Here is a 26,980-nt window from a genome sequence, read left to right as displayed (position 1 = left end):
CAGCCATTTTCTATGAGAAACTAGCTCTGGGTGCATGCTCCGTGGTACATTCAGCTCTGCTCGACAAGGCAGCTCCTCTCGGCGGAGCACTGGCAAAGATTTGAGATGTTATAATGGTGTTTAATGTTCCCCGAATACATCACATCAATCCAAACAGGGTTCCTGAAGCTACTAATTTACATACTAAGCATTGTCCTGCATTGAAATGATCAAAAACACTGGTCCTCAAACAGTGGTGTGAGGGCCAAATATTGATGAGGTGGTACTTGAATGGTCAAATATGCATGAGGTGGCACTAGTTCTGCACTATCTGGTGCAAAATCTCCAATAAAATACACCTTGGAATAAATCTAAAATGTTATAAGGGATGTTGCATACAAGGCAGTTTGTTGTCAAAGTAAATTCAAAATGTAATTTCTAAAGGTTCCATGGTCATCATTGTCCAGTCTTATCGCATTGGTCCTATTTCATGACTATAGGGTTATTAACGATAATAATTTAACAATACTTGGGTTTACGATACAGGAACAATACTTTTTTGATACCTATAGGCCACTAAAATATTTCTCATCTAGAACCAAAACGGAACAATAATCATTTATTCGAGCTGAAACAAAAAGTAATTTCCTTTAACACGTGGTCTCTATATTTTTCCAGTTTTTTTTTTTTTTAACACTGGTATCTTTAAACAGTACCCAGCCCTAATTATGACTTAATTGAAAAAGACAGCTCCAAACCTGAGCCACAACCAAACAAACCATAACAGTGTACACAGCAATGTGCACGACCAAATACAAATGTCATCCTGTCAGTCCCCGGGTCTGATGTTGAGGACCACATGCTTATCAAACATGAACGATTACTGTGTGCTTGTGCGCGTGAGAGGGATCCCTGCTCACTGTGTCTTTAAAGTCGTGCAGTGGGGGAGCCTGGACTAAAGAAAGGAGGGGTTGCTGTGCGCCAGTTGGAGGTGTCCGCTTGTCGCTGTGCTTTAGGGCTTGACATTAAAGAAGAGTGCGTCCATCTCTCAGCTTGGAGATGAGAATACAGGCACTCAAATAGGCGCACATGCACGGGCACGCGTCGTAGATACATGGATGGACAGACGTACGCTGCATTCGGATATAAGTTGCCCTTTGGTGCGACAAATTTCTGGAAATAATGGGTAATACAACGCCGAAGCCGTTAATAGGTGAGTGATGTCGTTCGACCCTTGGATATGTTCGAAACTCACACGCGAGCGAGTCGATATCGCTCATGTGCATTCGTGTGGAGTGTGCGCAGAGATGCGCTTCCATCGCGGTGGAGCTGAGCGTGAATCTCATGGAAGCGTGTCCAAACCGCGCTCCGGCAAATACACGCTCAATTTTGTCCAGATGTGCCAATTTTAAAATCGACTCATAGCCTAACTTTGACTATGTGGTGCCCTCAGATTAGGGCACCACATAGATTTTTGCCAATGTTTAAATCATTTCAGAAAGCAGTTACCTTATTTCGTTGAATATCTGAGCTTATTACGCTGTAACAGTGCTGCCTCCTGGCACAATACTTGTTTAGTTGCTGTCACTCACTTTCTTGTTGCCAGAAATAACATGTTTTTAGTGCCATGCATAATTGCCGTTATTATCCAATTACAGGCCACATGCCTTACAAAAGCACGTTCTGTGAATCACCAATTTCTTACAAGCACACTTTATGAAGCCATTATTTGATAACCAGTGCCAGTATATCACTTTGATTTACACCACCCACGACTGGAGAGCGCCACCGGGGAATCCACAAGGTGAAATGATGTGGTTCCTGCCACTGGAGCTAGCTGACGTAGGGATTGGACAGAGAACTGTTAGTCACAGAGGAGCACAAGTACTGGCAGTTCAGGCCCTGAGTTACAACGGGATATGGTTTCAATTAACACTGAATTGATAGAAAAATCTGCCTTAGTGCGCTCTTTCTAAAAACACTATATCCTCCAAGTACAGGATTCCAGTATGAGTAAATGAGACGTTTTAACAGTACAAGTCCTAATGAAAAAAAGATTATAAAGGTAAAAACAGAAGAAAAAAAAAGGTATGCCAGTCACAAGCAGTCATGTAAAATGAATCAATCATATGTATGGAGAGATGCAGAGACAGAAAGATGCAATATAGAGTTACTTGAGTTTGCATCTCTTGTCATTGTAAATTTCACTGACTCTATGCAGAACAAATCTTGTGCAGTCTTATGATTGTGTTTGCAGTACAGCATCCTCTTTCATCTGGCACGCACCGAAGCAAAGAGATGACACAAATTTTCAGTTATCATGTGCGTAAATGTGACTGAAGTCCAAATTTCCCTTTTAGCTGCTTTCACAAGCCTCTGTCTTTAAGAACGTCACGAACATCACACAATCCATGCATACAGGGGGCACTGTTTATCTGGGCTTGAATATCTTCCTTATCTCAAAGTAAATCATCAGCACCCCCAGTCATTTTGGTTCTCCACATGACTGACATAGTGGCTAATTTATGAAGAGCTTAAAAAAGCATTGAAGCTTAGGACACAAATGCGTTTGTATTCAACCTGCGGCACATGATGGGGAAACTGCCTGTGTATAGTTATTAGCGGGGACATTGAGCCCCATCTAATAACCCCAAGTGACTCCAAACCGTGTAGCTTATTGCTTTTCACTTTCCTGAAAAGCTATATTCCCCAGAAGTTGAGGTGGGTACGTCATTTGAGATGTTACAGATGTTGCTTGCTACTTCATAGTTTAGAATATAATCAGTGATAATGTCTAATTCAGGAAATGTACTGTGGAACATTTGAGTGAGTTATTGCCCTGATCAACAACACAGTGCATTTCAAACATAAATGTAATCACAAGGTTTGGCACACATGCACAGCTTTGTTTCATTGTTGGACTGCTGCCAGTCTATACCATAAACAAACTACCCCCCATTTTGAAGCTGAAAATGGTAAAGCGCATGCCTCCGTTGTGATTGATTAAATCAAACACTCATTCACTACTCCTTGCCAAAGTAGGGCATTGCCTGCTGTGAAGATGTGCGTGAAGATTTGGGATTTATTTGGACATTTCCTCACGTTGTGATTCATTCTCTGTTTGTGAAGATAACTGCGTTGGATGAAAGGGGCTATTGAGAGATTGTTTATGCTTTAGGCCAAGGGTGTGCGCTATCCATATGTAATTGAAATGCTTTTGGTAATAGCTCTTGATTGTTTCTTTCTGAGATTCTGTTTCTAATATAAGCAAACATATATTTTAAATATATTTGTTGGCAATTGAATCTGGTGTTGTATCTAAATTAACTGTATGTAAGTTCCTAACACCATAGACATAACAGCTAATACAAATACTAACTATACTAATACTACTTGGTCTTATTAAAAGTGTTTATAGATGCTGAAAGTGGCTTTACAATTTGAATCCATTGTTCATTCACTCCCCATACTGGTGATAAGCTACATATAGACACAGCTGCCCACGGGTAGACTGGTGGAAGCAAGGTTGCCAGTCTGTGCCATTGGTCCCTCTGACCTCCACCAACCATCCTGATACTGACCAAGCACTGCCGGCCTAGCTTCATAGATCTGGGACTGGGCTTTCTCAAAGTGGTATGGCAATAATTTACAAGTCCCTCTAGTGTTTATGCAAGTTCAAAGATCACTACTTTTGATTACTCCTGTGTAAGTTGTCAGGGAAGCTACTTTCTAGCTTTCTGAAGAAACCCTCTATGGAAGTGGCCAAGAATGGATTTGATTACATTAAACTGTATGGGTTTACATGAGAAAATGTGTCTGTTCCTTGTCACAGTGGGAAAAGAAGTTTCTCTGACCATAGGCTCCTTTACATAACTGTGTCTCTGCCCTCTAAACCAACTGTCATGGACCACTTGCGTATAAGTTATAGCGTGCTGATATGCTTGCCTGTCTTCCAACAGCTGGCATCACCGAAAGTTTCTATTTTGACCTTGTCTTCAGCAATGAAACAAATCTACTTCCTTATAACCATTCTTCTTATCTGTGCTTGCTGATCGGACCAACAATACCTTATTTACTTTCTTGTTTCTGAAAAATAATTTGTGCTTTCTATTTTTTGTTTATAGATTCGACATTGCATCCCCGCACGGTGGTCAACAGGCAGTACTACACCCTTGCCAACAATGGAGCAACAACGGAGAGGAGAACTTCTGCTCCCCCAGTCAACATTAACCTGGAGTCACCTCGGTTTCATGCTCATGCTAAAGGAAAAAATATCAGGCTGGATGGGCAGCTTCGGCGAGCCACTCGTAAAAACAGCTTCTGTAATGGAATCACCTTCAGCCACAGACCAGTACATCTCTATGAGAAGGTAGGAGTCACCTTTTATCTGTGCATTGTGCTTGAATAGCCTTCAGACACACCTTCCACGGTTAACAAAATCCTTCTATTTGTTAATTTCTTTCAGACAAAATGGTCAAAATGTCTAATTCAGTATTCTATAATATTTTTTCATCATATATTTTTGTCTGTTGTCAGATGCGACTTCGTTTGGCTGGTGTGCACACAGGTTGGAGTGGAGCTCTTCGCTTTGGATTCACCAGCCTTGACCCCAGCGAACTTGTGGCTTCAGACATCCCAAAGTACGCCTGCCCTGACCTTGTGACCCGGCCTGGTTATTGGGCAAAGGCTCTGCCTGAGAGACTAGCTTTAAAAGACAATGTGCTTTCATTCTGGGCTGATCGCCATGGCCGTGTTTTCTACAGCATCAATGACGGAGAGCCTATCCTTTTCCACTGTGGCCTCAGCATTGGCTGTCCACTGTGGGCCATTATAGACATTTATGGCATCACTCAGGAGGTCATGCTGCTTGGTAAGATTCTCCATTTATACACTTACGTGAAATAGTTCACATTGTGGAAAAATAGTCTGTTCTGGTAATCCTACTTTAACCTGTGTCATTTTCTGTGTGAATAAGGCAATGGCAGCCTTGAAATCCCAGGGACTTATTTTTATAGGGGAAATATATTTGAAGCTAAGTTAAGGAAAGACTTCATAAGCAGCTGTGTGTAAATGTCACCGGAGCCTACTGAGTCATAGATTTACTACTGTTCACAAAAAACATTTCCTTTAAACTTCTACAAAGCAATAGCTCAACATCTGACAAGATACAGTGACAAACAAAAGTGAGAGATATTGATCAAAGTCATTCCCCTACTACAAGTATCTGTGTTTTATAATGCTTATCATCATTTGAATCGCCATTTCTACTGAGGAGTGCACTTGCACTCATTGGGGATGTTTATTCTCAATTTGAGCTTTGACCATGTTTGGTCAAGACAGCAGATCCCTGCAGTTTTGGCGAGGGGCCAGTGCACTGAGCTGCTCCTGCATCACTAGAAATAGTAATATAGGAATGTATTGTGGGTTAAACAGGGACCACAGCTCTTTGTTACACAGCTTATGTTACTCTGATCGAAATAAAGAAACCTCAGATAGAAATAATGACAACGTACTTGTATTGCGCTTTACAAGCCTGTGTCACAAGTTTCTCAAAGCACTACCTTGAAGTCATTATTCATTCACACACATTGGTGGTAAGCTACTATTGTAGCCACAGCTGCCCTGGGGTTCACTGGCAGAAGTGAGGCTACCAATCTGCGCCGTCGGCCGCTCCGACCACCACCAACCACTCACAACTACACTACAGTCACACAGGTGGTGGGTGAAGTGTCTTGCCCAAGGACACAATGACAATTTGCATCTTCGAGAGGCAGGATGATTTCAATTTATGTCCAGGGGCAGCCCCCTGGAGTAATCAGTCTCGAGGGGAAAGGCAAACTAGCGTAGTCTTACTTTGGGACTGATCTCGCCAACTCCCATAGTAAAACATGTTTGTATTTTCTGCCACAGAAAGCACATTTGCTGAGAGTGTGGGGCCCAGCTGCTTGAGCACAGCCCGCCTCAGTGCCTACCTGCCCCAGAGTAGCCACGACTCGGCCAACTACAACAACAATCAGCTGGAGAACAACCAGGCCGCCGCCGCAAAGATGGCCGACCTTCAGCTCAACAACTACACACAGCTGATCCCCTGCTGCTCCACCACGCCCTCCTCCACAACTCCCTCGACTGCACCCACTGCCTCCAGGGTGGTCCGCCCGGGCCTCCCCTCCCCGCTAAACAACGACTTGCACTTTCACCCAGTCCATGGCTCTGACGTCATACTGTCGGCTGATCGTTTGGCCGCATGCATCCACTTTCTGGACAGCAGTCGGACACTAGTTTTCAGTGACCGGCCTCTTCATGTTGGAGAGACCTTATATGTAGATGTTGGCCACTTAAACCTGCCATATTTTGGAGCACTACTATTTGGTTTAACATCATGCGACCCCACGAGTCTACACGCTGCAGACCTACCGGCTGATCCAGAGCTCCTGCTGGACCGGAAAGAGTACTGGGTTGTCCACCGGGGCATCCCAATCCCCTGCTCTGGAGATGTGCTCAGTTTCACCCTGCTGTCCACAGGAGAGGTGCACCATGCCATTAATGGTGTGGGGCGCGGACGACTGCTCTGTGTGGACTCTTCTCAGGTGCTGTGGGCCTTCTTCACCCTCCACGGTGCTGTCAACAGACTCAGGATACTTGGTAAGACTGGCCAAGGCTGTAAAGATTAAAAGATTAGACTAGTTGTATAATCAATGTTATTAGATTGTACATATCCATCGGACAGTGTTATGAAATGTTTAAACCCTTTTGTGACTACTGTAGATGGGAGGAGCACATCCCTGTGCTAAAGGGGCAGTGAGAGGAGTGGGGGATGATGACTAATTAGAATGGCAGCTATCAACTCAAAGCCTGCTCAAAGCTCACAAAAACATGATCAAAGTCCTTCACAGTCACAGCAATATAAACGCTTGTATTTTCAACCATATACCCCAGATCCCGCGCAGACCTTAATCACACAGAAAAAAGAGAAGCAGCTGCACATGGGAGGACACAGAGCCGCAATTTGAATCTAAATCCACTATCTTAGTGGTTTGCTCATGGTCGGATTTATCCTTTTGTTACCACAGGAACAGTGCAGCCAGGCCCAGCCCCCAGCCTCTCTCAGAGCAGCAGTGCAGACGACAGCGACTCGGACCTGGCCTTCAGTGTGAACCGCTCCTCCTCTGCCTCTGAGTCCTCTTTGGGTGAGACGTGCAAATACAGAGCGCAGTTAGCAATCACAAGATCAACATCAAGGGATTTTGATTAAAGTTTGGTTTTACAGTTTCTAGTGGCCATTTTTTTTAATCTGATGGCATTATTGACAAAAACTCCACAATCTCCACATGACATCAATTGGTGGAATTTTTGGCATGCCAGTGTTTTCTAGTAAATTGAAGGGGATTTTTAGTAAATGATTTAAATTTATATGGCACTTTTTGTCGCCTACATTAGTAGGAGGTGGAAGTAACAAAAGATATTTGAATAAAAGTTGATGTGATAAGAGTACTTTGATAGACATACTGTATGTAAAATTATGAATGCAGATAAAACCATTAAAAAAACATAAGGCACTCAAAGCACATTTTTAATAATAAAAAAGTTGTTTCGACCCATATGTTACATGTCTATGAGCAAGTATTCAAATGAATGTCTGTAGCAAAAGAGAATAGAGACCAAACATGATTCTAGTACTTTCATAAATGCTTTTTGAATAGGAGCTGACTGAACTTCAGTAATTATCTGACGCTTAACGCTCTCTATTAAAAGGATATGATGAAAAGCAGTTGAACACTAAATTAACCACTCACTATTAACTTCATGCCTAGCTCATCTTACTCATGTTTTCCCCTTTACTCCTTCTAGTGACGGCCCCCAGCTCTCCCGTGAGTCCTCCGGTTTCGCCCGCAATAACCGTCCAAGAGCCGCCCCCTGGTGGCAAAAACGGGGAGTGCACCATCTGCTTCGACCATGAGGTGGACACCGTCATCTACACCTGTGGACACATGTGCCTGTGCAACGAATGCGGCCTCAAGCTCAAGAGACAAATCAACGCCTGTTGTCCCATCTGCAGAAGACCCATTAAAGACGTCATCAAAACATACAGGCCATGAGCTTATGTCTTCGTGGAGGAGACACTTCGTGCTTGTGGGACAGCGGAGTCATGCGGGACTTATTGGCTTGATCAAAAAATGGCACTTGCCAAACTTGGACATGTTGTGCCGACGGGAACATTTTGTAACTAACATTGCTAGATATTAGAGAGGTTTTTATCTTCTATAAAATGCATATTTGAGCGTCTCTACATCTATACTTTGCACCTGTTTTATAGCCTATTTCTATGTGGATTTGTCTTGTTTCACGATTCATATTTGCAGAAACCACCTGCTCTGAATATATTCGATTTCTCTTTGTAACCCCAAATACCTGTGCTTTAGACTCATATAGTGCCTTAGATGTGTCACATCTGTGTTCAACTCAATTATACAGGTCCTAGCCATATTTTAGTCTACAGCAAAAAGGGAGCAAGAAACAAATGAGCAAGAGAAAGAGTGAAACAATAGACAAAGATGCGTTTCAAGAAGTGTGTTTGACATGATGATGGGGTAAATTGTTTTGCACAACAATAAAAGTGATCAATGTGACTACTTTATTTGTATTGTGTCAAAGTGCGTAACACTTCAACATTAGTATAAGGTATAAGGTGACCCGACAATGAGTTAAGTAGCTACATATGCAACTCAGCTGCCCAATTCAGCATGTTCCACTCGCACATCTAAACATTGGAATCTCTGCAATAAAGCAATATCATGGAGATATAGCCAAGTTACTCCTTACTCACATTTGGCATGTGGCCTACAGTATCTACAGCTGATATACAGGCTTATTAAAGTCTTAAAAAGTAAGCGACAAAGTGCATCAGAAGCCAAAAGATAAATTCATATTATGCTTCAGTTTTCCAATGAGCAATTCCTGAGAAGCAGCCTCCTGGAAGGACATAGGCCTACAGATGTGTCAATAAAATAAAGTCAAATCAAAGTGTTTTTGTATAGCCCAATATCCCAACAGGCATTAAACATGATGATCCATGATAATGATAATGATCACGCCACACCCACAGTAGTAAACCTTAGGCATAATGAAACATGCTGAAATAATTGTTGTCAATAGTTTATGTGAGCTTCACATCAAGCTGGGCACAGGACGGCGCTATTTCCATGCGCAAAACTAGACTTGGAAGTGAAAGTCGATCCGCATGTAGGTTAACCAACACATAAAGCATAACAAAACGTAATCGTTCATTCAATACGAATCACCAAGTTTTATGCGTAATGACTGTGACGACAATAGTTGTTAATTTGAAGAGAAATCAGCCATTGCGTGACCAAATTCAACACTCATAACATAAATCATGTACAGTAAATTCTGCCTGCAGTGCCAACGAACTCCCGCACACCAGCGCGCGGCCCCTTGTCCGTGCCCAGTGCCCTTTCATTTCCATTACGCACAGGAGAGCGTTCACATGGCTTCACAGAGGCGAATGGGGCTATCCTGGCAGAATGGAGCAGCGCGCAAAAACGGAAACTTCAGCAGAAGCAGCGAAACACGAGCCTTAACATCACCTTATCACTTAACAAATAGGCTATAGATTAATATTCACGCTTCGGGTTGGACAAGTAGTTCCATTAACAATTGCCGGAGGAGCCTTGAGGATAATTAGGGGGCATATGGAGTGTTTTTGTTTGGCACAAGGGCAGCTGAGCCCTAAGGGGACATGGATTCACTAGTAAAGGATGTAACAAACGAGTCTGTGAACAGTTCTCTTGCTTTCCTCCAAAACAAGACAACTGAGAGCGGACTGAATGCCTCCACTTCCCCCGGAGTGTCCACTGCGCTGGCCAGCGTGCTGATCTTCACCATCGTGGTAGACATCCTGGGCAACGTGCTGGTCATTCTGTCCGTGTACAGGAACAAAAAACTCAGGAATGCAGGTAGGAGACTACGATATCTATGTTTCTTGAGTTATCTTTAACAAACCCATGTTTGCATGTCAAAGCCCCCCCCCCCCCCCCCATGATAATTATTATTGTTACATCCTAACTGAGGAATAACAAAATGATTAGAGTTAATGTCTTGACCCAAAAAATAGGCCTGTAAGTCATTTTCCAAAGCATTAAGTTATTTTTCATATTATTTTGCAGAAACAGAGAAAATATATGAATTGAAACGCTACTGAAATCCTAAACTTCATAAAGCTTTTAACCAAGGCTCCATGCTTGCAACCTTCATCCACTATCCCAATTATGTAATGCAGTGACCTCTGTGTTTGACAGTAATCACTAGATTTGTACACCAGGCGGTGAGCACTTCTCTGTTGCTCCCCTAGTCTCTCCTTCATATTTCTTCACGAGTAATGACACTTCTATTGCCTGTCTTCCTGCATCCTTTGGTTCTTCAGGTCCAGATAAATCAAATCCTCGCTTCTTTACACACAGTATATCAGCAGCTGTAGTATCCCGCGGCGCCAAGGTGAGACTCAGTCACATGTGGCTAAAATATATGTCCTTTTTAACACTAACTCGTGACCTTCAAGGTGGTATGTCATTCCTTTGAAGACTGTCTTCGAGATGTCTTTGTTCTTTAACTATAAATACATATATATTATGATATTCAAAAGTCTTTGCAGCTGGGCCATCAAAGCCAAAGAAAATAATTCAATAAGTGAGTTTTCCCAGAAATGGTCATGTTTAAGTCTTTTTGTTTTAGCTTTTTCAAAAATCTTGCATCAGTTAGAAAAAAAAGCAATATTTAATAACTGTGTTGAATAATGGCATCATCATTTTATTGCATCAACACATATATCAAAACAAGACTTAAAAAATAATAAATCAGGACCATAAGTTAAGAAACAAAACTTTTGCTCTTTTTTAATGTTATGCATTTGTTTACAAACATTATGTTGACTTTTGTGCTACAATTTACTTTATTATAATATATTGTGTTCTGTGATTGCTAGTGGCGATGTATCGCAACATCTGGAAAGCTTATTTTGAAATATGAACATTGTTCAGGCTGGATGTAGAATATGGCTTTTTTTTGTTGTTGTAAATCTCAAACGATATTGTGTTACCTACATTTCTGCAGTATTTGCAATATGGTAATTTGATTTCACAGAAACAGATGAGTAACATTGATTTAGCCTAAAGGATCAAGAACATGGTTTAAACATTTGCATGAATGAATATTGGCCTCTTTATATGGATTTCGGATTTGCAAAAAAAAAAAAAAGAACTAGTTTTGGAGTCTGGGTTATAACCTTTTATCATACTGTAACACATAGTCTTAATTTTCATAAGTGAAGCTTTACACAGTAGCAAATCTATTACGATACATATGTGTTCTACAAATAACACACTGTATTACACAAATTCCAAACTAATAAGTTGTTGCTGTTCTCATGCAGCTGCTCATGCACATCTTTTATATGCATGCGAAGCTGCACAGAAAAGATGGTTCATAGGCTTTATGTCAAAACATGCACAGAGAACAAACGGATTAACCGACTCTATTCATCACTGGCACGTTAAACCTCACTGCCTCCTTGTACCAGCGGTCAATACGGCCCAAAACGAAAAGCAGTCACAACAGGACGTTAATGAGAACATACATGAAGCGCCGGGGAATAGGGCATCCAGTGTTTGGCAAACAGGACCATCATTTACAATTTCAAATGTATTACGTAATACACCTAATGCGCCCCAAAGCACGCCAGCGATACAAGAAAAAAAAGTCTTCAGAAGTCCGAACGCTAATCTGATTATGTGGTTTGCAACAAAAACAATGACACAGTCGACTAGTCCAGAACAAGAAGGGTAAATGGACTGTGGGCCGTCTGCTTGGCAATGAATTTGTTGGTGCGATCATATGAGAAGCTGAAAACAAAGAGACAAACTTATATCATAGCTGCCTGTACTTAAGTGACATTGCTTTAGTGTTAACCTCAGATAGCCTTCGGACAATCCCTTCACTGTTCATACACAGCTATTTATAGATTATTAATGTTTAATTGTACGCCATGTCTGACAGAATGATTTGTCCAAATGTACAACAGTTGCTGCTGCGGGCCCTGGAGAAACTATTGTACATCTTTCACCGTGTGATCTAACGTGGGGTAATGACGGCAGCGTCATAATGTTTTTCGGGTGACACTTTTCATCACTTTTCACACTGTTGGATGCCCCTCGCGCGCAGATATTTTCACGCATGGCCGATCTCCTCTATCCCCTCTCGCCCTTTCCGAAAACACCACTCATTCACTTGTTGTCATGAAAATAAAGCATCGCGTGTGATGATTCTAACGCGGCGGGCGCTCTAGATTTGCAGTGGCCTGTCAAATGTGAAGCTGTTTCCGGCTTCATCCAGCCTCACAGGGACGAAGCGTGCCACTATAGGATGTTCACACTAAAGTTGTTCCTACTGGGATTAAACCAAAAACTAAAAATAAACTGACAAACTGCCCTCGCGAGAGTAAAGGGGGGGGACACAGAAATAAATTGCAAAGGGCAGCAGATGGGAGACAGGATGTCCAGTGTGTGTGTGCGACTCCAACCATAACAGAATTCACTTTTCATCGGCAAGAAGTTGAAAAGTGTCCAGAGGCGTGGTAATGGAGTCAGTGGACATAGTGACCCAAAGCGGGGAAAGATGTGACTTGACGGAGCGAATCCACAGGGGATGTCACTTAGCACACAACATTAAACATGTCTGCGGTTCCCGGCAACACGATTGCACATGACGTTTATTGTGTGAGCGTGATGAGATTATGGGGTTATGTCAGTCACCTGCAAGGACTAAAACGTTGCAGGCTCAGAGCTTCGGTTTTCCCCAAATACGTAGCTTCCTTCAATATTGAGAGGGCGGGGGCATAAAAAAATAGAAAAGAAGAATGTGGTTATGCCAAGGAATGTAGTCACATTTCCTAATAACAAAGTACCATTTATAAGATAATACTATAAGAATAAATACACTTTCTGTACAGCATTGCATATACTTTACTATTATGTGTTCTTTCATTCAGTAACGCTACTTTACACAGTATGCAACACTAACGTCTCAATCCAAACCCTTATATGAATATGGATGGTCTTCAATTCAGTTGACATCTTCCTCTTCTGAACAGATAGAATTTTCTTTTTATTCTTAATTGCACAGTCACTTTAGATCCATGAATAAATAGCCTGTCTAGATTCATAAGCTTACTTCACCAGAGGCAGCTTGTGTCACCGTCTTTTATGTAAATTAACATCACCATTTTTTGGTTTATCATAGCAAATTCCTTTGCCTGGTCCAGGCCTGGGGACCAGCCATAACACTCAATATTCATTTAAATATCAGAGTTTGGTTTAAAATAGAAATCAGCAACACATTCAATCAAAGTGGAAACCTCTATGATTATAATAGAAAACCTGAAATAACGTTATTTTTTATTATTTTGTTTCGAGTGAATACATTATTGTGATTAAAGTGAGAGTGAAGTTTTTACAGTAAAGAGCCGTGAGACTGACACGTTACATAAGCCTCTGAGAATGGCATGAGAGCACAATTATGAGTTTGCAGATATCAAACTGGGTCCTGTTTCATTTCTCTCTCTTATCCTGCATGTTTTCCAGGCCAGGAAACATGTCCTATTATGATTTTTTTGGTTTGATTTACTGCTGATAGAGAGCAATCCATATGCCATATCCAATACAGCGTGTGTAAATAGACATTAATGTTTATTTGGTGAGAGCTGCTTTATGTCATATTTTGGACGGCCAGATGTGCATTGTATTATACTGGGGGCATTATACACGTTGGTTTTGCGTCTACTGGCACCAAGCTGAATTGTTGACAACTCCAGTATATTCTACAGTACTTTTGATCAATGTGACACATGATTTATGCTGCCTCTGACAGGAAAACACTGTGAAACTCACTGGCTTAGTCACCTGACATTTTGAAAGATCGTGTCTGTTGAGATTACATACAGCCAAAGGAAGGAAAGGGCCTGTACCTAATCAGTTACCAACATGAACTGGTGGATAATAATAGAAACACAACTCTGCTATGCAACAAAAGTTTGGGCATCCAGGCCTAGGGCTGAGTACCGTTACATTTCTTTCAAAACCAGTACTTTAACGATACTTGGTTTTCGATACCGATACCTAGGCTGGGCAATTAATTGGATTTAATCTAATAATATGACCACGATAATCGCATGGTGCGTTTTAATCGAGGAGAATTGGCTAGTCCTGTCGCATTGCTGCAGCGCCTGTCAGGTCAATCCCAGGGATTCTTGGCCCAAACAAACAGGAAGCACAGGATGGCACATGTGGAAGCCAGAGGAGAGGACCTGGTGATCTTACGTGTAAAATCAGCTACAAAGTTGCGCTAACTTGTCTCATGGGCAAAACCAAAACACACAGGAAGCTTTTAGAGGAACAGGACGCGCGCAGGGGGATGAAGAGTTAATACCTTCGAAGAGGAAAACTATCGATTTGGACCATGTGGGTTTGTTTTGAGGCTGCAGCGGTGAATGAGCTGGGCTTCTAATAGTGAATTGTTAGTTTGACCGTCTTTTTTACTAATAAGTGCGCAGTTTACTCATTTCTTTATGTACACATTAAGATGTTAGTGCTTCACTCCATGATGTCGTGGCCTTTTGTCTGCTTCTGACATTCTTCAAACAATACATTGTTTTTGCGTCTCCTTTACAGATGCTTGTGTATTGTTGTAAGGGGATGTTGTACTGTGAAAATCGAGATTGATCAATATGGGGAAAATAATCGTGATAATTTTTTTTCCAAAATCGCCCAGCCCTACCGATACCTGAACGATACTTTTTCCGATACCTTTACTAAAATATTTGTCATATAGAACCATAAAACCGATTAATAATGTTCCTTTTTCTTCCATTTCATTTCTTTTGTTTTTGTTTCATTTGTCTAAGGAGAAAACAACCAAGAAACTTCCATTAACGGCAAAAGGGCCAAACACGTTTTTCTTATTTTCTTACATATTTTCCCCAATTTTTAACACTTTTTTTTTAAACTCACTCACTCACTCACTCACTCACTCACTCACTCACTCACAAAAAATTCTACGTGTTTTCCTCCCAATTTTCCTGATTTTCAAAATGTTTTCCTACATTTTTTCCCATTTTACTTTCCCAATTTATTCCCCTTTTTAATTCTTTTTTTTAAAACTTTCTTTCACTTTTTTTTTTCCTTTTAAATTTTGATGACCAACAGCATCAAAACTTGTAAATAAAGGTTTTACATTTCGTTTCGGGACATGCATTAGATTTTTTTCAAAACCAGTAGTACCTAAATCTTTTTTATTCATACCAGACTGGTATCGTTTAACGGTACCCCATCCCGACCCAGGCCAATGGTAAGAGTGCCCAAACCTTTGTATGCCTCTGTAAAGTTGTGAGAGGGACTTTTGCCACAAATTGCAATAATTCAGCTAATTCATGATCTGTCATGGGTTAAACAAAACACAGACAAACTCAAAAAAGTCAAATAAAATGGTTAATCTAATTCAAAAATTAAATTTGGGGTAAAGGACGACACAGAGCAACATGGCATTCCTTCTCTCAAACTGACGTGGGAGAACAAAGTATGTTGTGATAAACTTTGTTAATTCTTCCAATCAGCATATTATCATATTGTGATTTTATACTTCTGTGGTATGTTTATGCACTTCTCTAGTTTGAAACAGAACTCTCATGCTCATAGCTTCTGGCACTAGAGGTTCAGGTGAGTAGATGCTTGAGTGGGTGTAGTGTTCCTCTTGATGTGTTGTTAGGTCTTTTCGAGCTTTAGTTATTTTGAGTAGGAACAACTACAGTGAGTTTAAACCAAGCAGGGTGGCGACGAGGTCAGATATCTAAGGTGTTCTTGCTGTGTCTGCTGCAATAGGGCCAATAGGGTGAGTCTGACTATGGTGGGTAAATAAAGGACAAAAACAGGTAAATGTAAATTTTCTGACAAGCGCTTCGATTGGGATTAGACTTAAATGTAGGTTAAAAATGCAGATTAAGTTCACGGTGCAAATATATAAAACATCCAGGATCGGGAGCGTCAACATATGGGACAAGTTATCGAAAATTCTGTTGTTTTCAGTAGTCACAATCATTCATATTGTGCTTTTATTCAATTGCAATCCCTATCATGGTTCGCTCAGACTGAAAAATTGATGGCAGAGAAACAAAGGCACAAAGTGGTCAGTCGTTTGACGGCATCAGCCCTGGTGGCATTCTAGCACTTACCTCATCCTCTTGATAATCAGGGGAGAGGGTTCACCCAGAGAGAGGGGGCTGCGGCTGGAGCATGTCCTGACCAGAGCGAAGGGGGAGCGCAAAGCTGCAGGATGTCAGGCAGAAGTCAAAGCCATGCACAATGACAAATGCACACACTGAGCACTGCAAGCATCACAAATACAAAGTGACAGATTTGCCCACTGAGCTAACTCCAGGACCAAGAACAAATGCTTTTATTTTTAACCTGGCAAGACGCACAGAGACATTTCCAATTCACAAAACACAAGGGCCAGAAAATATGAGGTTATGTTTGAATAAAATATTAAGGCAAATCGAATTGGCAACGCTTATACGGAGCAGTGATTGTGTTGAAATGTGCTGATGTAAGTTTGGAAGATGAAATTAAAATTAGCCCGGTTGCTATACAACCCATCCCTCTGGGGTGAATGGATTAACAAAGGCCTTGAACACTGAGGATTGATGGCCAACATGTGTTTCAAATCCTCTGCTATCATATCTGCCAATCAGCACTGTTGACTCAGCTGTGCGAGAAAGTACTCAACTTCATGTTTATATTACGGCCACATCAAACTTAAGAATGTCAAATCGTAGCATATGTATTTAGTTCAAATCTAAATGTTTTAATCAATGACGCAAATGTGCATGAGAAACACACATTAATCTATTGTGGCAGCACAGTCCAAAATGAATCATAAATAACTTTTCTTACATTTAAGAATGTTTGTTTAGTCAGTTTCGACATCGTCGTCACAGGACAGCATCATTCCTCTATAATAATTTAATTTGGAAAAGATTCAATGTTTTCCATAAATGAGGAGCAAATGCCTTTTTACTTTGTTAGGGCTGTGCCATATGTTTTAGATAGATATCTATCGTTTGATCTGACCCAACAGTACGATTTGATTTATTGTTTTTCCTGTCACACAGAGCAGCTGTACTGTGCCGTTATCAGATGTCATTTTCTATGATTCACGTCTTCTGAGGAGATCCAGTGGCACTCTGTCTGAGACCCCAAGAGGCAGACAGGAAGCTGTTGGATCAAATTAAACGATAAAACCATGTTATTGTTTATGTAATTAGTGTGTTTTTTGTCAGAGCAATGACAAAAATGTCTGGGTTTTTTGTTTCAATACATGTGCCATGTTATACCAAGGCAATGAGATCACTCTGTGTTACTGTCTTGCTGGGAATGTCTTACTGTTGTTGTGAATTACAGCACAAACTTGTTGTTTTTCTTTGGGCTAATTTCAAATACACCGAGTGTTTGTGTATTATATGACTTAATGAGACACATTTGGAAAACAGTGGATCTAGAGTTTGAAAAATTGAATATTCCTTTAGTTGCTTTGCATTGCAGACACGGTCGTTCTTTGCATTATGAAAACACATAGAAGTGGTCATATTAATTCCAGTGAGACACAAATATCCCTCTGATACAAACACTGAACGTAATTGAACCATTTTTAGCTATTCAATTCACCAAAAAACAGTTCCCAGGTCCCACAAAATAGACATAACCCCAGGTTGTAACGATACATTTTTTAAATCACACTAAAAGACAGTTCATTCAAGAACCTTCACAAGGCACAATGAAGTTCTTCTTTTATGATTCAAGAACATGGTCATACTTCTCGTGCCTCTTTTTATTTTTGGAAATTCGCCCCGGAGCGTTCGGGCCGAGGAACAGCGCTGCTTCCGTTAATCACAGAGCAGCTTGACTCATGTTTTGGCTCTTATCTAATTCTTTGTTTTTCTCCCCTACAGGGAACATCTTTGTGGTGAGCTTGTCTGTCGCTGACCTGGTGGTGGCGCTGTACCCTTACCCACTGGTGCTCATTGCCATCTTCAACAATGACTGGACTATGGGCGATCTGCACTGCCAGGCCAGCGGGTTTATCATGGGCCTCAGCGTCATTGGCTCCATCTTCAACATCACGGCCATTGCTATAAACCGTTATTGCTACATCTGCCACAGCCTGCACTACGATCGCCTGTACAGCCTCAGGAAGACCAGCTGCTACCTGGTGCTCACCTGGCTGCTCACCGCCATCGCCACAGTGCCAAATTTCTTTGTGGGCTCGCTTCAGTACGATCCCCGCATCTACTCGTGCACTTTCGCCCAAACAGTCAGCTCTTACTATACTATATCTGTCGTGGTCATTCATTTTCTTATACCGTTGCTGGTTGTGTCTTATTGCTACATGCGAATATGGGTGCTGGTGATCCGCGTGAAGCACAGGGTCAAACCTGAACAAAGGACAAAGCCGAAACCCAGCGACGTAAGGAACTTCCTGACGATGTTCATGGTTTTTGTATTATTCGCCGTGTGCTGGGCGCCACTGAACCTCATAGGCCTGGCAGTGGCGATAAATCCCAGCCGTGTTGCGCCAAACATCCCCGAGTGGCTGTTTGTCACCAGTTACTTCATGGCGTACTTTAACAGCAGCCTGAACGCCATCATCTACGGTCTGCTGAACCAAAACTTCAGAAAAGAGTACAAGACGATCCTCCTGGCCCTGTGCGTGCCGCGACTGCTGCTCGTGGAGACATCCAGGTGCGCCACAGAGGGCCTAAAGAGTAAGCCTTCTCCCGTGGCAACAAATAACAATGTAGCAGAAATAAATGTATGAAGATGTGTTGTCTGGGGGAAAAAATAGCATAAAGTACTTGATTGTGTGCCTTAAAAGAAGTTATTTACATCCAATACAATTGTTTGAATCTTTTTTTATGATTGGCGTACAGTAGTTTCTGCCTTTGAGAGGAGCGAATTTAAAAATAATGGAAAATTGCCAAAGTGACACCACTGATAACTTTTATTTTATTAGTAGCAGCATGTTTGTGTAAGCACTCCATTTGTAATGTGTATTGTTATCAGAGCACAAGCCTTACACTTAAAGCTGCTGTACCTGACTTTATGTTGTTGTAGATTTATTTGTAATTTATTTTTGTGTCGTAAACACAGCAAAAGCAGATCTTATTGCATTGTCGTCGTCACCCAAATCTTTATTGAGAGATAGAAGATAGACTTTGAATCTAAATTAGTGCAATGTGTCCTCAACTCAAGTCCAGGTATAGTTATATTTCCCCTTTTAAACCACTAACAGTACATCATACACACACTGCCTTTAAAGGGTTGAGATCATGGCAAGTCAAATTTCTCCTCACATTGATATAAAATAAATCCAATTAAAAAACGACCCAGTTCAGAGGACAACATGAACAAAAAACACCTTTCTTAGATTTTATTTAATTGACTGACTTTTTGTTAACTGTCTATTCTGGCGGATCATGAGCCAGGTGCATCTGACGCAATGAACGCGACGTAAAGTGAACTAAAAATAGTTTTTAAAGAACATTTTACACACACATCATTCACTCTGAAATCTAATAAAATGGCAAACTAGGCCATTAAAGTCTGCGATGTTTCAACTCAACAGGAACCACTTATCCAGAGTGTATTGTTTCCACATAAAGATGTAATCATGTTGGAAAAGGAGACTGAATCCAGCCTTTGATTAGTTTGATAAAACGGAAAGACATTAAGGGTATCAATAAAACAGTGTTTGCTCCACAACAGTGACAACAGTGCAGACAGTAAATGAATAATATCAACGGAACCTGTAATAGCAACATTAGTCATAGGAGTTATCCTTTCAACTCTTCCAAGCATGAGAACAGCTTAAATTTGTACAGTATGATTTTCATCAACTCAAGAAGACGGTGATTAAGCAATTACAAGAAGTCAGATAGTATTTTCATTGCAATTTGAAACTCCTCTGTTGCCTGTAATCATAAATTGTCTAATTTATACAAATTTGTCTCAAGATTATAATTATCAAGATGGGGAAGTTGCCAATCGAGACACGACTTAGCAGCAGAGGAGAAGGAGCAGAGTATTTGGGAGAGGCTCATGGCCCGTCAGAGAGAACACAGGCGGGATAACACAGCCTAATGTTGGTGTGGCCTGGGGTGGCTCCTCTGAGACTGTGAGAGACTGTGATTCAGCTCTGCCCTGAGTCCAGGGAGTCAGACAAAGAGAAGAGCTTTGTAAGATACAGAATGATTCTGTGCTCTGGTTTTACAGATTAGCCGCTATCGTTACTGTCAATTCTGTGAATAAACAAAAGTTTCTTTAAACGTTTTAAACTATGGTAAGATCCATTTGCTGAACCAAATCCTCAAGCGCATGACCTTGAATGATTTAACAGTTTATTAACAGTTTCATAAGAAGGAAAATATCAGTACAAAACTAGCTTTCTTGTTTCTTAAATGCCTTGGGGGAATGACATGAATCAGGAGGAGCCAGATGTAATTTTGTGATAGTGGTGCTGTACTAAGGCACATGCCATCCCAGCTAAGACAAGCTCTGACAGCTCAACTTACACACTGCAACAAACTCCAAGCATGTCCCTTAACAAGGATGCAGGACCTGTCAAGAACTTTAAGTGATGTGGAGAGGTCTAAAACAAGGAACAGTCCTATTGGCTCATTCTGTTTGAGACATGTTTTACCTTTAACTCCACTACCTGCCGCAGATGTCAGCTGCACAGGTCACGTATGGGCTTCCACGGATGCACCTGTAAAAAATGTGCATAAAAAAAGTTACCAGTGATGTAAACACAGATGTAGTGAAGCATAGAGGGGTCAGATACGGTCAGATGTCCCAAAATAACTGCCCAGCTACATGGCATAGAACAATTCATTTCTCAAACATCAACCCATATGGACAACATCTTATACATAATAGTATTAAAGGAGCTATCCTTGATTTTTTAATTTTCTGTTATTGGAATAAAATTTGTTTTGTCCTTTAGTATATGGTAAAAGCAGATATTTATCCAAAAAAACACTGGTTATAAAGCCTTTTAAAAAGTCATAAAATGTCAGGCTATAGTAGGCATTTTTTACAGTGAAGTGACAGTTTTCCTGCCTGAAAGTTGTGAAACCTGGTTTAAACTCAGCCCCTGTGACGAATTTTGATGTTGTAAATGCATTAGGAAAGCTTGAGATGAGTTTGGACCAGAAAATAGCAATTTCAAATTTGAGTGACCCTGTTTCTTTGTATAATCAGGTATAATGCATTGATAAAATTAAAAGTACAAAATGTACACATCCATGATGCCTTGTCCACATGGCTGTATCTGAAATATGATAGACCAAAGTTCTTGAGTTAAAAAATAAGCCCTGAATTCAGATTGATTAGTTGAAATGATAGCTTGTTTCGTATTTTGTCTGAGATTTAGTTTGAATCCAGAGACTTGTGGGGACATTTTTGTGTGTTATCATCGTAGACAGAGAACCTATTTGTTCTGCTCATATACATAATTGTCAAAATACATTTTACAAACCGTTATAATGAATATTCTACTACATTGCCATGATATTACAACATTAAAACATCTTGATTAAAGGTCATTCCATTTATACTGTAATGTTTCGTGTAAATATTATAAAATGCTTCTGTGTTGCTGCACATTTCCAGTATGCAGTATTTAAAGCGGACCACACACACGGACCATGTTCAGAGGAACATCATAGTCGTTACTGTGTCTATACCTTAATGATGCATAAAAAACTGGAAACTACTTTCCATTGTTCATGATAAGATTCTTTCCACAGCAGCAGACGGTTGTGACCAATGTGATTCAATCACAAGGGTTGAGCAGTGAGCCATTAGAATGTCTAATGCTAGCACGACAAGAGGGCTTTTGGCTGGAGCCAGTCACGGTTCTCGTATTTGCGCTGAGGAATTTCAACAGCACTAATGCACTTCAGTGCATTTTACAGCAGTGGGGTCTCACTTCAGGCCTCCTGCCACAACAGCAAGTCTTCTAATGGATTTGTGCGTTGAGTTTATCGCTGCGAGTGTTCTCATGCATATGATGCGTTGTACATGCCACTGGGTGTGGGTCAGAAAACTACCAGGAGGTTTCCGTGTCAAGGTTCAAGATAAACATGATAATGTAAGGCAAAGGCTCCACTCATAAGCTACTTTTGAATTTATTAAAACAGACATACCAGTAACTATAACTACTCCAGTCTATACTTCACAAGGAAAGTGTAATCATAGCCCAGAATAGTGACACTGTAGTTGCCTGGTCAAAACAACAGGTGCAGCGGGCGTCAAGTGAGTGAGCACTGGTGACACATGAAATTTAATTCCACTTCACTTAACAGAGAAGGTCAAAGGTGTATATAAATGCATAAGTGTAATATAGTTGGGGTATTAAAACAAATTTGGGCCAAATGTTAACCCCACAGGGTGCGAACCTGTTGGGAGGTGTAGAACTTAAAGACTGCACACATATTCCCAAAGCATGAAGCAAGGATCTGTTTAATTCATTTTGAATACCTCCCCTTGGAGATTTGTGATCAGTCACAAAAAAGATCTCAACATGCTATTAACCTCTTAACCCCCACCTGAACGTTTTCTCCAGTTTGGCTTTACCTAAAACTGGAAAAAAGTGTCAAAATAGCAACAAAAATTAGACAAAAATGAGGATGAAAATGCAACAAATGAGCAACAAAAATGTGATGATGCAAAAAAAAAAAAGGGATGGAAAAGTGACAAAAATGTAACGGAAAACACAACAAAATTACTCTGTTGCCACAAAAGAGCAAAAGAAATATGACAAAAAGTGACAAAAGTGTGGCAAAAAGGGGACACAAATGTGTGACGTAAACAACAAAAGCTCAATTTCACAATGCGGCAAGAACGCAAGGAACAAGATTTGTGTAGAGGAGTTTTGTAGGTCTTAGCTTTTGTTACACTGGCCTAGGCTGTGAAATTTTAGATTTGGGTAAAGCTGAACTTGAGAAAATGTACTTGGTTAAGGCGGGGTTAAGAGGTTAATGTTTAATTTTAATATGAGTTTCAATATCCTGGGTTGTTTTATTGATAAAACAAACGGCGCCTGTAGAAGTAATTGAGATAAAAGTAGAAAAATGAATCACCAGCCAACGATTGTTTCGTATTGATCTGTTGTAAAATATGATGTTATAGTTAAAGAGTACCTACAGAGCGTATAATGTTAGCTGAACATGCTGCTCTGATGGTTCACAGCGGTTTGTGTCTGGTGGAGCAGACACAGCCTCTCACAGATGTGTGTCTTGGGGATCTGGCTGCGTGTGGGACCAGCAGAAGAAAAGCCAACTGGAGCAGAAAGTGCCGCTCCTTCACTGCAGCGAGAGACAGACTGCAAGTGGAAGTGGCGTGTGCTTCCTCAACATAAAAGGTGTAGAGTTCAGTCCGAGTCCAAAGAACAGTTTTAGCATTAGTCGAATCATTCATGATAAACTATAGTAAAAAATATATTAAAAAATAGTGCAACATCACAGACAATCCCATAAATATTCGGGAAAATCCACTGTTGCCAAGGAGATCCGTTTGTGGCTGTTAGCATACATTTTCCATAGACCAACATTAGCTAAAACCATAAAACAGTATAAAAGTGGAGAAAAAACAACAACTCCGCTAGCAGTAGACTGCAGGAGTCACCAACATGGTGCCCGCGGGCCCCCAGGGCCCTTTGGGGCATGTCCAGTAGCCCTTGGGACTTTTTCTAAAGTGTAAAGCACTTCATTTTCTTGAATCTAATTCTTAAAATGACAGTTATTTCGGTTCTTGTGACTCAGTATGAGTCTAAAATAAAGCTATTTTAATATGATATGGGGTCAATATCCTATAAGTGAACAGTGTACGTTTAAGTCCTTAGGATTTGTTTTTAACTGGTAGCCTTCCAACAACTTAATGCTCTTAAAGTAGCCCTCAGCTGAAACAAGGTTGGTGACCCCTGCAGTAGAGTTACTACTGGTAATACATCGAACTCACTGTGGTCTCCAACTGTTTTAATGTGAACCATAACTCCAGTATTTTACCTTTGAACATCTCCATTAGTTCATCTTTGTATTTTTCCCAAACGAATGATGTTAGATTATAATCATGTTGAGAATAATTCACCTAAAATTATTATTATTATTTTTTTACTCTTGCTTGCCAAGTTACATACAGCCAGCAGTGTAAAAAAAAAAGAAGAACAAACAGTAAAATATATTTTCGAGGAACGGCGTGGATGGACGAATCTGCTCTCTCGATATTTCGCTAGGTCACATGATGATCCCGTGACTTGTAGCGGAAGAACGGCATTTGTCAACACTAAACACGGGGCTTCACTCTCGCAGTTTCTTTTTACCTATTAATCGTCATCTTAATATTACAGAATGGACGGAAACGTAAAATCATCTTTAGATGCCTCAATGGGACCACCACCATACTCCAGAGGGTAAAGAAACCACCTATTTGTTACGGAATAAGCTGCATTGGCTAACTAGCATACCACTGACGCAGTGATATGCTAGATAAAGCCTTGGAATCCTGGCGTCTCTCTATCTAACCACTATCCCATATCAGTGTCTCAACACTGGGGTCTTGTTGTCTTGATATTTGTTTATCTGATTTGAGTCGTGAACTCTTACTCTCTTGTAGGAATGAGGGCTCCTTGGTCTCAGCCCTGAAGACGTTACTGTTCTTTACTATCCTCATGGTCACGCTGCCCATTGGACTGTACTTCGCTTCAAAGGCTTACATCTTTGAAGGTAAGCCTTGTTATACTTCTGGGTTTGTGATTTCAGGGCACACGTATCATATCAGCGTTTAATCTTTTGGACATTTATAGATGAAAGGAGTGAGGGTTTCCGCCCCTTATCTTGGCTGACAGTGGTTTTATTCAAAGCTGTGCCGAAGGGTCAGTTTCTTAATGCTGGATTCTGTTCTCACAGTGGAAGTGAAGTCAGCTCTAAAATCCGGATTGGACAATTCTATTATAAACGACTTAAATGCATCATTTAGTGTGTCTAAGGTTAAGTTATGGTGCTTTATATGTGATTATACAACAACTGTTCACCAAAATTTGTCCTCTACATTTGACCCATCCGTCAGTGGACGACCGGAGTGCAGCACCCACTGACCCATCTCCGGATGTGTAGCCCGGCTAATGGTCAGAATCACCTGGCTGAAGGATTCACCTATTGTACATGTTTTGGGGGGAACATGGGGAAACCGGAGCAGCCAGGGAAAACCCGTTCAGACATGAGGAGAGAAACATAAAAACTCCACATAGAAAACGACTGCAAGGAATCAAACCCGAGACCTTCTTCTTAGGTTAGACAGGAGCCCTAACCACACTGTGCCGGGGTTTGAGCATATTCTGAAATGCACATTATTCTTGCATAGGTTCAGCAGTTCATATTTCAGTATAGCACAGTGAAGTAAAACCTAATATTTACTTGATATTAATTGTAAGCGCAGAGCTTGTCAGACAAATTGTAGAGAAAGTAGTGTAGCCACTTTTGGAGACACCCACCCCCCAACAAACAAAAGAAATAAATGAGCAATGACTGCATGAGAACAGGCAGGGCTGAGGAGATGCAGGCTCCCTTATGCCTGATGTTTGAGTGATTTGTTCATGTTTTTTTTGGACTCTTCTCTTGTCCCTTCCCTTGTGCGAATGCCCGACCTTGATAGTCCTGATCTCAGATGATAAACGGGTACAGGCCTGGCACCAGAATGGGAGATCATGTGGAAATTCCAGGTAGCCTGAGTGAGTCCAAAGGCGTAGATTGGCAGCAATGCTTGACGCGCTTATAATGTGCTTTGAGTGACATGTCTTGGTGAAAAGCAATATAAAATTCCTTTCCAAGACAGAAGAATGTGCTTGGATCAATGTAGCCAACTGAAATGAGTGTGCAAGTTAATTCAGTTATATGTTAAGCACAGTGTTGTTGCAGTATCCAGTAACATGTTGGTGCAGGTAAACATTTGACATAATCTCCTTTTTTTTTTTCAGGGTCAATGAAGATGTCCAGCTCGGATAGTTACTTCTATGCTGCCATTGTCGCAGTGCTTGCCGTGCATGTAGTGTTGGCTCTATTTGTATATGTGGCCTGGAACGAAGGCACACCGAAAGGAAAAGGAAAACATGATTAAGACTGTTCTTATCAGTTCTGAGGACCGGAGGAGGCAGACAGACATGGTATGGATCATGTATCCTCCCTCTTTGGACTCCAGCAGGAAACCTTTTACCAACTGTGCAGAGTTACAAGATGTGGTTGATGCACACTTTAACTACAGGATAAAGGAAAAGGGAGTGGAGGCTCCGATGATTCTTCATTATTTGACTCCTTTCCTTATATTTGTGTGTGTACAAATGTGGACTCCTGCAAACCTTACAAATGATAAAGGATTACAAATTCAGTTAGATTCAATTTAAATTTAAAATTACCCAAATGCAAAACAACGTATTCTTTTTGGTCCAGAATCAAACATTGTTAGAACAGTTAGAATAGATTGATATGTGTCATCTTGTGTGTATGCTGTGTTGAAGTTGTTAATTGGAAATGGAAATATTTTGTAGTTTTGTCTTTGTTATTTTTTATTTAATTCTGTATTGTGAAGTTGAGAGCTGCGTATATTTGAAAATATGTTTCATTTTCATAGAGAAATGCAATAAAAAAAAGAATATATATGTGTGTTTTGGCATTACTTTAAGAAAATAGGCCATGGTAGTATTAAAGGCTCTGTACATGATTTTTTGTTCCCCTGAAACCTGTATTTTTATTTTTTATTTTTTTAAAGACTGCTGTGCTTTTAATTGTAAAGCATTTCTATGTAGGCTCCTTATTAAGCCTACAGTAACA

At 40.7% G+C, this 26,980-nt stretch overlaps 3 protein-coding genes across 3 annotated transcripts; all 3 read left to right on the top strand.

Moving 5' to 3' along the window:
• Positions 1–861: 861 nt before the first annotated feature.
• On the top strand, positions 862–8,593 carry neurl1b (neuralized E3 ubiquitin protein ligase 1B). The gene is made up of 6 exons (XM_079556880.1): positions 862–1,192; positions 4,104–4,348; positions 4,516–4,849; positions 5,890–6,621; positions 7,050–7,166; positions 7,828–8,593. The coding sequence occupies exons 1-6, from the start codon at positions 1,162–1,164 to the stop codon at positions 8,073–8,075; spliced, it is 1,707 nt and encodes a 568-aa protein (XP_079413006.1). The 5' UTR covers positions 862–1,161; the 3' UTR covers positions 8,076–8,593.
• Positions 8,594–9,475: 882 nt separating this feature from the next.
• Positions 9,476–19,013, top strand: mtnr1c (melatonin receptor 1C). The gene is made up of 2 exons (XM_079556959.1): positions 9,476–9,953; positions 18,050–19,013. The coding sequence occupies exons 1-2, from the start codon at positions 9,737–9,739 to the stop codon at positions 18,913–18,915; spliced, it is 1,083 nt and encodes a 360-aa protein (XP_079413085.1). The 5' UTR covers positions 9,476–9,736; the 3' UTR covers positions 18,916–19,013.
• A 5,389-nt stretch (positions 19,014–24,402) lies between these two features.
• vma21 (vacuolar ATPase assembly factor VMA21) lies at positions 24,403–26,563 on the top strand. Its single transcript, XM_079555969.1, has 3 exons — positions 24,403–24,567; positions 24,771–24,880; positions 26,131–26,563. Exons 1-3 carry the CDS (start codon positions 24,506–24,508, stop codon positions 26,268–26,270), a joined length of 312 nt encoding a protein of 103 aa, XP_079412095.1. The 5' UTR covers positions 24,403–24,505; the 3' UTR covers positions 26,271–26,563.
• The last annotated feature ends 417 nt before the right edge of the window (positions 26,564–26,980 follow it).

The sequence above is a fragment of the Gobius niger genome, assembly GCF_951799975.1.
Source record: "Gobius niger genome assembly, chromosome: 5".
NCBI lineage: Eukaryota > Metazoa > Chordata > Actinopteri > Gobiiformes > Gobiidae > Gobius > Gobius niger.
The sequence above is the reverse complement of the archived record's forward strand: the minus strand, read 5'-3'. Positions and strand labels throughout refer to the sequence as shown.

Excerpts from the sequence above, each read along its gene's own strand:
- vma21 (XM_079555969.1), top strand. The coding sequence starts at position 24,506 with ATGGACGGAAACGTAAAATCATCTTTAGATGCCTCAATGGGACCACCA. Across the intron at positions 24,568-24,770 it reads CCACCACCATACTCCAGAGG|GAATGAGGGCTCCTTGGTCT; the intron begins GTAAAGAAACCA and ends ACTCTCTTGTAG. Across the intron at positions 24,881-26,130 it reads AAAGGCTTACATCTTTGAAG|GGTCAATGAAGATGTCCAGC; the intron begins GTAAGCCTTGTT and ends TTTTTTTTTCAG.
- neurl1b (XM_079556880.1), top strand. The coding sequence starts at position 1,162 with ATGGGTAATACAACGCCGAAGCCGTTAATAG. Across the intron at positions 1,193-4,103 it reads AACGCCGAAGCCGTTAATAG|ATTCGACATTGCATCCCCGC; the intron begins GTGAGTGATGTC and ends TTTTGTTTATAG. Across the intron at positions 6,622-7,049 it reads CAACAGACTCAGGATACTTG|GAACAGTGCAGCCAGGCCCA; the intron begins GTAAGACTGGCC and ends TTGTTACCACAG.
- mtnr1c (XM_079556959.1), top strand. The coding sequence starts at position 9,737 with ATGGATTCACTAGTAAAGGATGTAACAAACGAGTCTGTGAACAGTTCT. Across the intron at positions 9,954-18,049 it reads CAAAAAACTCAGGAATGCAG|GGAACATCTTTGTGGTGAGC; the intron begins GTAGGAGACTAC and ends TCTCCCCTACAG.